The 13,564-nt window shown below is 44.7% G+C and overlaps 1 protein-coding gene across 2 annotated transcripts in view; it reads left to right on the forward strand.

Moving 5' to 3' along the window:
• cadm1b (cell adhesion molecule 1b) overlaps nt 1-13,564 on the forward strand; it is a 264,360-nt gene that overhangs the window by 225,568 nt on the left and 25,228 nt on the right. For both annotated transcript variants that reach the window (XM_061827075.1, XM_061827076.1), the window contains 3 exons: nt 3,540-3,698; nt 4,618-4,714; nt 4,974-5,146. In XM_061827075.1, coding sequence (XP_061683059.1) covers nt 3,540-3,698; nt 4,618-4,714; nt 4,974-5,146 — 429 coding nt within the window. The remainder of the gene's footprint in view (nt 1-3,539; nt 3,699-4,617; nt 4,715-4,973; nt 5,147-13,564) is intronic.

Raw genomic sequence — 13,564 nt, forward strand, 5'->3', positions numbered from 1 at the left:
AAGCTGTATTTTTTTTTTGCATCTGTGCGCAGAAGACGTTGATAATTGACAAGCCCAAACACTGATAAGTACACTTTCTGACCCTTGTCTTCCAAACTCATCTCAGAAAAGTTCCTGCCACTTTTTCATAGAGTATTTGAAAAATACTGACAGCATTTTTGTTTCTGCACCAGTACTAGACAAAGTACACCCACATTCAGAGCTGCAACATTTAATGTAATAACACACTATACATCTATCAACAAGCTACACTAAAATAAAAGTTTTACCCTGAAAGACATGAGATTGTAGGTGGACAGATAAACCCGGGGAAAATTCATAGAAAAAGAAGATCAGCCCCACATTAATTACACCACCATTAGACAACACGTTGGTGCGACTGGCAAGAATGTTTGCCTCACAGTTCTGAGGACCAGGGTTCGAATCCTGGCCTCACCTGTGTGGAGTTTCCATGTTCTCCCCATGCCTGCGTGGGTTTTCTCCGGGCACTCCGGTTTCCTCCCACATCCCAAAAACATGCAACATTAATTGGACACTCTAAATTGCCCTTACGTGTGATTGTGAGTGTGATTGTTGTCTGTTTCCATGTGCCCTGCAATTGGCTGGCGACCAGTTCAAGGTGTACCCCGCCTCCTGCCCAAATGACAGCTGGAATTGGTTCCAGCACAGCCTCCGCCCTCGAGAGGAAAAGCGGCTCGGCTAATGGGTGGATGTTAGTTAAGTATAATTTTAATTTCAAAGGCGCAAATGGCTTCAAAGTATTTCAAATTGTTTGCCTAATGTCCACTGCACCAGAGCCGCGTGACCCTAGCCAGGATCTGCGCATTGAAAATGGGTGGATGGCTAGATTATTTCAACGTGAAATAGGTCACATTTTCATAAAATTAGTTAATTCAAATGAACTTTTTCAAGTGAGACGTACAATTCTTTATTATTCTCTAGTATTGTTATATCACTGGCCTAAAAGAACATCAACAATACTGTACTATCGTTTATTATCATTCTCAAAAATTGATATCATTGCATCTAAGCACAGAATATATTGAGAGTGAGCAAAAACAATGGATCACAACCTATTCTAGAAACAGAATAAAAGAGAGCGTAATAACAGTAATACTAATCTGCAATACAGCAGGGCCCCAATGCAAGAACCACGATAGAGGAGAGGATGACTGTATCTGTATAGCCGAGATAAGAAGTGCAGTCTTTGTTCCGGGCCTGAGAGTCATTGTTTCCATCAAATGTGCATCCTGGGAGTCACGTACTCTCAGGTGTAAAATGAATTATTAAAATTATATTAAAAATGGATGAATTAATGCCACACTATGAACTCTGTAATGAAGCCGAAGAAGTAAATAAATTTCTATGTGTTGTTACATGTTGTATTTTTCATAACCCTCAAGCGCATTGACCATTTACAAATCTCAGTACATTTAGTGCAGAGCAGTTCTTTGGTGGGCCGGTGTGTGTTAATATCCTTCCATACTGTAAGTGTGTGTTGGCATCATCAACAGTTTTGAGTCCAGCGGGGGCGCCCCTATTGACCATGCTGAAATGGAAGAACACCACAGGTCAGATTGGGGTGGCGTAATTATTTCCCCACTTCATTAAGTGTGAGCAAAGCGTCATACTCAGCACCGCGGCTAATGCGCTGCCCCCGTGGCATTGTAATGCTCGCCAAATGAAGGCCCCTTCTGACTGCTCCTCAGGGCCGAGCGGAGGGCGGATGACTGCCGGCTTGGCCCGCACCCGCGACGGCGCTCTCCCCTAATCCTGTAAAGAGATGTCATTATGAGGTTTATATGACACACGTGCTACTTTAAGAATTGCACACTCCAAAATCAAATGTAAGAGCCGGTTGAATTGTTTTACCAAAGAAATACATGTCATTGTGTAGAAAAAAGTAGACGTACTAATTCAACTGCTTGACTTAAGTAAAAGCAGTAAACATTTTAAGACCCTCTAAAGAGTAAGTCTTCCAAATTTTACACATTACAGATACATTTGAGTGACGACAAAAAATATATACGGTATAAAATGAGATTTAAAATTGTGAAAATCCAAGTTATTGTCTCTGCTCTCTGACATTGTGGCTTTGCCCCTGAATGTGCTGCAACCACATCCCGCTGAACTGTCACCTGTCAATCAAATACCACTACTGCGACAGGAATAATGAATGCTACTATGTCGAGCAACTTTCTTATGCCTGCACGTTCCTCTACATGTTGGAACTGCCAGCCTCTTAAAGATGATCTAACAGTAAACGTCGCAAACATTTTCTGCCTGTTTATCAATAGTTTTGTAAATATACTTTAAAATGTTGACAAACGTGTATGGTAATGACTACCCGACTAAATTATTGCTGACCCCAAAGAAAATCCTGAAAACAGAAGCGGTGGGAAAAAAAATTATATTACCATGTTAAGCATTTGCCCAGGCAAAGATGAGAGAGGGTGCCAGCAAAAGCCAAGGACCAAGGGGGGCAGAGATGGTGACCACCATCTTTCCATGGCCCAAGAACTAAAGGTGGGGGTGGGGGCAAGGGGTCAATCCAAGAGAAATGTGAAGACGACCCACTCTATTATGGTTACCAGGTCCCGCACTGTCAACCGTTCTCCTTGTGCCGCGATTGTGTGTGGTAAACTATCGTCCATTAAAATTGGGGAGACTGTGCGGGCCAACCAGCTCCTCAAAGGATGTGCCCAGGCATGGCTTGACAGAGAGCAGGCTAGGGTGCCGGAACACCTGGGCAAGTGTCCTCCCCAGGCCGAATCGGCCATACCCCTGTTGACAGATTATGATGGATTAGAACTGGATGACCAGCAGGGCAGAAAAGGAAAGAGACATGACCAGAGACCAGCACAGATGTGCCAGACCTAGCCTGGCATCAGCCCCATCATGCCCTGTGCAATGCCCTGTTTCTGCCTTCCAGGGGACCCTGAATGCTAAATATGCAAAACGTCTAGGTCCCGGCATCCAGGGACCAAGAGCAGCCCTGGGACAATCCGCACTCCCAAGCCCTAGAAGGGTAACACGGAGAAAACCCCACCCAAGTGAAGGAGGGGGAAACGTGTCCAGCATCCCCTGAGGCCCACACCGCAGACCCAAAGTCAGAATGATATGGTTTCAAGCCAATGCGTGCACAGGATTAAAAAATGACAAGATATGATTTGATCGCTTTACAATACATGTTCATGACATTACACATTACATTTCTACATGACATTCTTTCCTAGGAAGAAGAGAATCAAGCTTCACGTTTCAGCATTTTAATGAAAGGTTACAGCTTTTTTTTTTTTAACTTTCGTCAACTGAGAGGTTGACTAAAGGCACTACTCTATTTTGACAAAGGATAAGAAAGTAGAGCTATCCTGAGTCAAAACAAAAAGTCATCAGTAAAATAAATTATTTTGCACAGACACTTAATAAATTTGTCGCAAATTACTTTGAAAAGGGGAGGTCAGGACAGGATGTGAGAAGTCTTTTTACTTGACTTGCCCCCCTCCCCCCCTGTTGTTAACCTTCCCCCTTCTTTCCAGGAGAAATGACGGTGGAGGAGACATATGACCAAATGTTTACCGTCACCAGCCGTGTGCGATTCTTAGTCAGTAAAGAGGACGACGGTATGCCGGTGGACTGTGTTGTCGACCACCCGGCCGCAAACGACCTCCTGGCTCAAAGGAACCTGGAAGTGCAGTGTGAGCATCTCAAACTACCACGATGTGATGACACATCGCTATAAAATGTACATTTTTGATCCATATCGAAGGTACTGCACTACTTCTGAAATCAAACGCCTCCCAAATATCACTAAGTACTCTGTACACACAAACTTTACCAAATATCTAGGGATAAAACATTTTGCTTTTATTTGTTTTGCAGCTGTTTTGCGACACAATAAGGACAAGAATGAAGACTTGTTTAAAAATTGCGCTTAGCATATTCTTCACTCAGTTTGTATTGCACTTTTGTTAGTTGTGATTATTTTTTTCCAACTGATTTTGTCGTTCCTTTCGAGAGCAAACGTAAACGTGAACCGCTTCTCTGCTGTAAATACAAAATGAATATTATGGAATAAAACATCTTTTCTGAAAGACAATACTATTTATAGAAATGCCCTTCAACTGCTTATAGGTGGCGCTGTTGTCGGCTAGAGATGGCTGTCTGATTAACTGTGACTGATAAATCGGACTGCAATAGCAGACAGAGAAAGGTTAAGGCACACCATTGTAGCCAGTGTAGAATATTCATTTTGGTCCACTTTTTTAGTCTGACCTTTCAAGGAAAAACAGAAAGCTTCACTGGAAGTGCTTGACATTTTGGTAATCTTTGGCACGCACTGATAAGGGGAGAGAAATCATTTTGCTGTAAGCTACTATAGGCTGAGTAGATGTCAAATGTTCACATTGAGTAGTCCTTTTCAACCGGCACCGTGTTTTACTTCTAGCTATTTTTTTTTTCTTGTGCCTGAGTTTCTCTCTCAGCGTTTCAAGCGCAATAACAATTTTATTTTAGTTTTGGCTGGAGGTAGGAGAGGCAGTAAAAAAAAAAAGGGCCATCCGTGTTAGGAGTATACGATACAAGTCAATAACTTGTCTTTTTTTTATTATTTCTCAGATAAACCTGAAGTGAAGATTGTGGTGACATATCCCGAGGGATTAACTCGGGAGGGCGACAATCTTGATCTGACATGCATTGCAGGAGGGAAACCGCAGTGAGTGCACGTGCACCGTCTGGACGAGGGGTGGGACAAAATATCTTTATCACCATTTCAAATATTGTTATCACTTATGGCACAGTATACCCAAATGTCAATTATCGATAGGGGACTCTTAAAATATCCCAGTGTTTATGCGTTATGATAACTGTTTCCTGTATAGTTATTCATGATTTACAGAGAAACCTCGATTTCTAAACTTAACTAGTACTTGAACTGGGTTTGTATCTATCTCCAACATGTGTTGTGTTTTCAGTCCTCATCAGATCAACTGGCTGAGAGTGGACGAGGACGTGCCATCTCACGCCGTGGTCACCGGCTCGGACCTCTTTATCGAGAACCTCAACAAGTCCTTCAATGGCACATATCGCTGCGTGGCCTCCAATGCAGTGGGCGAGGCCTACGACGACTACGTCCTCTATGTCTACGGTGAGTAGGCACTGAGTCTCGTTGCACTACATTTCCCAACACCTCAGTCTCTATTGAACACCTGATTAGGAGTATGATCTTACTGTCTATGGGGGGATCCAGCATTATTGAATCACAACTCAATTGTACAACATGCTGTATGTCACGTTGTGTCCAAAAATGGTGTCACAAAAGAAATATATTAAAAAATCCAATCTACATGTTTTGCCCTTCATAGTAATCCCCGTCAAGTCTGTTACACTTTCAGCACGGATTTTTTGACGGATTCTTTTCGGATTCTCCTCAGCATGAGGCATTACAGTATATGGGTGGTAGGGTAGAGTTATATTTGAGTTCGGGTTTCCTTTGTGCAGTTTCAGTTTCAAGAAGCTGAGGGACTACAAATTCAAAAGTAAAGGATGACACGTCCAATGGCTTTGTACCAGCTGGTGAAAAGTATATTGATGAACACGAAGTTTGTGTTGTATAAGAAAAACAAAGCATTCTTGATTGCCATTGTTATGACAGTCATTTATTGATGGCACTATACATTGTATTCCCCTGTGTAAACAAAAAAAACAAAACTGTCGTGATGCGCTCTTGGCTTTGATGTTTCCCTCTGTGCTCACACCTTTTAAAGTTATTAGATAACATGTTTATTGGCAGTGCGCTCTGTTTACGAGATGCTGAGGCCACACTCTGACATGATGGAACTACTTGTTTTGTATCCGTAATAAGAGCTATGAAAACTAGATTACCATACTGTTATGCTTATTTAAGATTGAGCAATGATTATATCTTGGTACCGTTGTGTGTAATGTCCATTTTGGGTTTCTTGGGGTGGAAAATGAATTGCTTGGATATCCTTTTTCCCATCAGGAAATATACAAGTAGTAGCTGTAACGACCTCACCGAATAGATGTGGCTGTTCATACAAGGTTGTTGAATACTTCATTTCTGAGCCCACCAAATCACCATCACCAAACCGATCACATGACACAGTCTACTGGAACACTGAACAGGGACTTAATTTACAACATCCGATAAATCATCACGATTGTGAATGAATATATGAGAACTGAGAGATTATGTGCTTCCTCCAGGTGCGAAGATGAGAAACAGAGTTCAAATGAGCTCAGTAATTAACCGTAAAACGTAAAACAAAACAGACCCCCCCCCCTCCCAAAAAAAGGCTAAATTTGACACATCACAGAAAATAGTCTTATTTAACAAGTCATACATGAATGACAGGGGGGAAAAAAATGTGTATGTAAAATCGGGCTTCAAAATGGTCAAGAATTGAAGCATTTATTCCTTAACTCCAAAACCTTATCTTAACCGCATTCATGCAATTTACAGACACAGCGGGTGCACCGAAAGACCAGGCTCCCCGAAACGTTCAGCTGCAATTCCAAGCAAGCAACTAATATTGAACGCAAGCTACAACATGTTTCTGTGCCCAACAAATTGGCATCTCCTTGCTACACGATATATCAGCAATAATATATGCATATCAAGGTGGATGCTAGATTTGGGCACTAAAGCACAGCGGGATGTTTGGAGAAGGCACCATGTGGCCTTAAAAGCAAAACCTGTTGCAGATAACAAGCCTTCTGTTGGCTTTTATGAGAGATCTGATTGCATCATTCACATCTGCGATATTGTTTTGATTTGTGCTCGGCCGCCTCATTTAAGTCAACTTGACAGCCATTGTCAAAAAGCAACAATGCGACGCTTTGTTTATCCGGCCTGTGAGCAAATTATGATGACAGCTGTTGAAAATGTGCATTTGTGCACATAAATGAAAAGGGTTTTTTTCCCCCTGTGCGACTAGACCATCTCACCAATTGTATATCTGTTAGGTTTTAGGCGTAAAGCTTGTGAAGAACTCGTAAGGGAGTCATTCATCGACTGTCTTGAGAAGGCATTTTTTGGAGCTTGTAATATTCAAATATTTTCATTTCTACTCCTAAATTTATTCACATTGTCTGTAGGCCTCAACCTTTTCATGGTCATACCAGTAGTTGGAGCCCATTTACAGGGCGACAAAGAGCAGAAATCAATGTACTAAAGTAAAATACGGTACAACTTTGGCTTTCTTGATTAGGACCCAACGCCTAAAAATATTTTTAAAAATACGTAATACATTTTATCGCGTTCACATTAATTCATGTGTACCTCTTACTTACTTAGGGGCAGGCTAGCTGGAGCCTGTCCCATCCTGAACTGGTCCCCAGCCAATCACGGTGCCGTTTAACATATAGAAAACAATGTGAAATTAATATGAATGGATAAATGAACATTATACGTAACAGTTACCACTAATTGGTGTATGAAAGTGAATAGCAATACTAAAGAAAGAGAGATTATTGTTTGTTTTTCATGATTCCAGGAAATACGTGAACAAATCACACGGGCCGGCGGAGCATTTTACAAATATATAAAAACTCAGACACGTGAAAATAATCTTGGAAAACTATATTGCTGGAAATCTAGCAGTTATTATTATCTGATCCAATGTTGCAACCTGCCATGGTAGATGTCATTCACAAGTCCAGTGTTTATTTTACAAATCTTAACACAAAAGTACAGTGGTTGATGAAATCAAAAACCAAAAAAAAAAAAAAACCTTTGAGGTTTTTGTGTATTTCTCAGACTAAAAAAGTAACATAAGTAAGTTTAAAAAAAAGAGAGAACTATACAGATGGCGTGGAAGGACCCAAGGTTTGGAAACTTTCTCAACTTTTTTCTCTTGAAATGACCTTCCAGTAGTGTAAAAGCTTCAGCGTGAACACTATTGTCAGGTTTTTTTGTTGTTGTTTTTTTTTTTTTTTTTCCTTGTGAATGTGTAGTGAGACACCTGCCTTGGTGGGAACAAGGTACGTCTCACACCCACACACCCACACACACACACACACACACACACACACACACACACACAAAAGATGCCTATATGAATGACATACTTGTGTATACCAAATCTTCATTCTCATGTCGCTTATATGTGCTTAGAGAGTATTGAAAAGACAAATTTAGTTAAAACCTGGGAGCACAAAAGTTGGTGTGCACGTGAATATATGTGATCCTAGTAATATATGGTATTCTGAAAATATGTACATACGTTATTTTTAATATTTCAGAGTACTTCTACAAGGAGAATTTGGACAGAAATGCATTGGCATGAAGATGATGCCATAGTATTCTATTAAAGACCGATTAATCATATTACAGAGGGGCCTCAGCTCGTGAAACGGTGCTCAAATTTGGGGTTTTGAAACACCATATTCCTCACTCTTGTGACTCCCATGGAAGCAACAGTAGTTAAATAAATACTCTAACATGAAAAGCTCGGGTGTCACCACTCGGGCTGCAGCTACAGTGTCTTTTGGGAATCGAGTATTCTACCACAAATTTTATTTTTGCATTACCATGTGCAAGTGGGGCGCAGGTGTTTTTTTTTCTGTCCTATTGAGGTCCTTCTCTGAGCATTCTACAACTTTCAGTGTGTGTGGCTTTGATAGGTGGGGGCTATGTGATGAAGGCGTGCTGGAGTAAGAGTGAAGAGTTGGCTGACTGCTAATTGGCTCACGTGTTGGGTGACCTGTCAGATGTGAGAATCAGAGATTTTGCTTTGAATAAAAAAAAAATAATAATAATGAAATTAGTAGTTATTCGATTAATCGTTGCACCCTTAGTCATCACAAAGAACATTTAAGAACTACGGAGCATATTTAGATGGTTTTTAATCCATTCTTTGTTTCATTAAAAAAATAGTATATTAGCCCTCAAATCTTTACTGTGACATTTCTCATTTCTTTTTTATTTTGGAAAATAATGTATATATCATTTCTAGTCAACTATTCAACGTATAAATTTATGGGTACCTCATTTTTAGAGTCAAATTTTAACTTATTCTTTAATACTGCCTGTAGCTAAATGAAAGAGCATTGTTGCAGTGACTAAAAAGCCATTAGAAGGAGGTGTTGTTGCCCCAGAAAATCTTTTTTTTTTTATACTAATCTCCAGGATCTGCACCCATGTGTTTTCTCTTCAATTAGCGACTCTCTGCACATATTTTAACAATTTCCATTAAACAGCATCTCTCTCTCTCTCTCGTGCGCACGTCCGTCGGATGTGCTGCAGCTTCAGTTGGGTTCTAATGAGACACAGGAGATTGGTGAAAAGGTGCTCATAACCGCTTATAATTGTGTCTGCGACTCCCACTCCTCTTTTGCACAGGATTTAATGCCATCCCCAATCATGTTGTGGTCCGAGTGAAGCTTTGTTGTCCCAGAGTAATCATGCTCGCTTCAGCGGGTTAATTAACGTGTTTGTGCACTGCAGATTGGCCCTTGTGTGATAACCTTGTCTTGCGTTGTCTCTTTTTTTTTTTTTTTTTTTTGCAAACGCCACTTGGCAAGTCGGCCATTAATTTCATCATCTCTGGTCAAATTGACATTTTTTACATTTGTCTTTTTGTTGCCTTTTATTTTGAAGTGTCTTATTGCAGCTACTTGTACAATTAACTGGGTGGATGGACAGAAAGATTGAAGTATTGGTGGATAGCGGACAGATAATTTACATTGTTTTTGGCCTTGGTAGTAATACATGTTAGACATGTACACTGTAGTTGTCACTGTCACTTTTGCAGTTAAAAAAATTTGATTAGCACCTTCGTCTGGATTAATAGTGACAGTGAGCATTTGTTTCCATGCAATAGATGCCCGGAATTACAAGGGAAGAGACATTTTTTTTCAATTTGTCTTTCATAGTGGAAGTACAAATGAACCTTTAGGGGATGCAAGTAATTGCCTTACCCAGTGCTGGCGCCCGATGCTGCATGACAGTCACCCCCGTTGGCCCACCATATTTTAGAAGAGGTGGTGTCCTTCCATTGTACGACGACCCACTCAGCTACGTGTGTGTTGTCGATGTACTGTAAATCGCCATCAAATCAAGTGGTGTTGTATTGTGTGCGGGCGTTTGTCATGCTGTTCTGCAAGAGGAGGATCTAGACGGTGATGCATCTTTCCTCCCCCCTTTGCTATAATTCACAGCCATCCTGCCTTCATCTGCTCACCGTTTATCCCCACGCTGATTTCTTTGACCTATAAATCCTCAGTGGAGCAAAAGTCAAAGATTGGCAGTATATGTACATTGGATGTGGGGGCAGTGCTCAAGGGCGTTCGTATTTTCATGATGGGGAAAAAAATGTCAACATGAGACGTATGGATGGGAAGAATCAGCAACATAGTAACTAAACCAAACTGTCACGAACGGGGCACGAGGGTGGACCCAAATGCACGACTCCAGAGACAAGCAGAAAGTGCAGAGGAAACCTTTATTCGGTCCAAGGTCTAGGATCAGGCAGACAGTCCAAACAATCAGAAGTAATAGTACGGCAGGCTTTCGAGGGTGGTCAGGCGTGGGTCGGTGCACGGAGACCAGAAGTCAGTCAAACAGGAGTGCGGGAACGAGGCAACAAGGACAACGATCCTCTCAGTCTGGCCATTAGACTCCGGGTGATGACCCGATGTCAGACTACCTGACGCGCCGATGAGGTTGCAGAACTCTTTCCAGAAGTGGGCGCTGAATTGCGGACCCCTGTCCGAAACGATGTCCCAGGGCAGTCTGTGATAACGGACGACCTCGTCTAACACCAGCTGGGCTGTCTGCTTGGCCGACGGGATCTTCGGAAGCGGCACGAAGTGGACCATCTTGGAGAAACGGTCCACTACGGACAGCACCACTGTGTTCCCTTGTGAAGGCGGTAGGCCGGTGACGAAGTCCAGCGCGATGTGTGTCCACGGATGAAAGGGGTCGCAACTCACCAACAGGCCGTATGCGGGAAGTCTTATTGGCAGCACACAGAGGGCAGGCGTTGACGAACCTTCCCGGGGTCCATCCGTATCTCTCCCTCAGCCAGGACAGACATGGATGCCCGATAGAACTCACACTTATCCATATTCACGTACAATTGGTGCTGCTGCAGATGCCGGAGCACCTCTCTGACTTGTTGAATGTGAGATGTTAGGTCTGCTGAAAAGATGAGAATGTCATCCAGGTATACAAAGACAGATCTGTTCAGAAACTCCCGAAGCACGTCGTTAATGAAGTTTTGAAAGATGGCCGGGGCGTTTGTCAGTGCAAAAGGCATCACAAGATACTCATAGTGCCCTGTGGGGGTGTTGAACGCCGTCTTCCACTCATCCCCTTCCCGAATCCGCACCAGATGGTCAGCTCTGCGCAAGTCGAGCTTGGTGAAGATCCGGGCTCCCTGAAGGAGTTCGAATGCTGTAGCGATCAGCGGCAAAGGGTACCTGTTCTTGACTGTGATGTCGTTCAGTCCTCGGTAATCGACGCAGGGTCGGAGCATGGAGTCCTTCTTCTTGACAAAAAAAAAAAACCCCGCACCGGCTGGTGAGGATGAGGGGCGAATGAGTCCGGCTGCCAGCGAGTCCTCGTTGTAGTCCCTCATGGCTTGATGCTCTGGTCCTTTTAACGAGAACAGTTTCCCTCTGGGAGGAGAGGTGCCTGGCAGGAGTTCAATCGCGCAGTTGTATGACCGATGTGGCGGCAGAGACTTTGCCTTAGATTCAGACAAGAGCTCCCGTAGGTCATGGTAGCAGGAAGGCACCGCGGTCAGCTCCGGGGCGGTACTAGGTTCTGTTAGCCGAACCGGCGTGACTTGAATACCCTTGTCTTCCTGGACAGCGAAACAGCGACTGAGACAGTCTTCTCCCCAAGTCTTGATCTGACCCGTGGTCCAATCTATGTGCGGGTTATGTTCTTTGAGCCACGGGCTGCCCAGGATGATGTCGCTACTACGTGCGTTGAAGACATGAAAGCTAATACGCTCCGAGTGAGCGTCCGGAAAGCTCATACGTAGCGTCTGAGTGCGATGTGTAACCCGACAAAGGAACTTGCCGTTGGCGGCATAGGCATGACGAAGCCGTTGCGTGGGGAAAGTTGCTGCCCCCAGCTCCTCGACCACGCGGGGATTTATCAGGTTTGCGTCCGACACGGAATCTATGAAAGCCGTCACAGTGCATGAACGGGAGTCCGTTCCCAAGGTGAGGTGAAGAAGGGACCTCCCTGGCCCCGCCGCGGTATACCGCACACTCACCGGAGTAGAGATCCTGATGTCAGAGTGCTCTGGTCGAATCGGGCAACGGGCGATCAAGTGTCCCAAACGCCCGCAGTAAAAACAAAGCCCCTCCCGTCGCCGGCGCAGACGCTCCTCCACTGGCCCGTCGAGACCCTCCACCTGAGTGGGTTCAGCAGTGGATGACCGGGCGGCAGCCGGACTGGACCCCTCCCTCTCTCCCTCAGTCATCACGGCTAGTTGATCCTCCATTACTAGTCGCTGGTCAACCTTGAGGGCCAACGCAATGAGTGCGTCCAGCGAGGGAGGAAGATCTAGAGCGATGAGGAGACCCCGGATCTGGGGGGAAAGCCCCTGGAAGAAGGCGTTATGCAGGGCGTCCTCGTTCCATCGACTCTCGGCGGCGCAGATTCGGAACTCAATGGCGTAGTCGGACACGCAGCGCCGTCCTTGACGAAGAATTATGAGCAAGGACGCCGCCTGGCGTTCCGGAGCCGCGAACTGGAAAACCTGGGTGAGCGCGCAGACGAACCTCGTCCATGAACGGCAGATCTCCGAGTTACGACTCCACTCGGCAGTGGCCCACGCCTCTGCCCTCCCAGTCATGTGGGAGATGACGAAGGCGATACGGGAGCGGTCCGTGGGAAAAGCGGCCGCTTGCAGTTGAAAATGGAGATTGCACTGAACGAGGAAAGGCTTGACCTTCCCCGAGCCGCCTGAGAATCGTTCCGGTCGAGAGAGCGGGGTAACGCCGCTAAAGGGGAGCTCCGTGGAGAACGGTGCGGGCGGAAACGGAGGTACCGGTGGAGTGGCCACCATTGGCGTGGCAACCACGCTAGCCTGGGAGGCTAGCCACGGCTCCAGCTGGGTGCAGATCTCATGGAGCCTCTTGTTGGTTACCTGGAGAACAGCCTCTTGCTTGGCCAGGCGCTTGCCCTGAACTTGCAGCGCACGGCGGATGGCTTCGGAGTCGGCTGGGTCCATGTTTTGGCTAGATCGTTCTGTCACGAACGGGGCACGAGGGTGGACCCAAATGCACGACTCCAGAGACAAGCAGACAGTGCAGAGGAAACCTTTATTCGGTCCAAGGTCTAGGATCAGGCAGACAGTCCAAACAATCAGAAGTAATAGTACGGCAGGCTTACGAGGGTGGTCAGTGGACAGGCGTGGGTCGGTGCACGGAGAGCAGAAGTCAGGCAAACAGGAGTGCGGGAACGGGGCAACAAGGACAACGATCTAGCGGAGGGCAAGTCGTTCCCCAAGTCCTATATATACTGGGCGTCATCAACTGTAACACGGTGCAGGTGTGCTCTGACTAATTGGCTGGCCAAGCC

Source organism: Syngnathoides biaculeatus, chromosome 8 (assembly GCF_019802595.1).
Source record: "Syngnathoides biaculeatus isolate LvHL_M chromosome 8, ASM1980259v1, whole genome shotgun sequence".
NCBI classification, from domain to species: domain Eukaryota; kingdom Metazoa; phylum Chordata; class Actinopteri; order Syngnathiformes; family Syngnathidae; genus Syngnathoides; species Syngnathoides biaculeatus.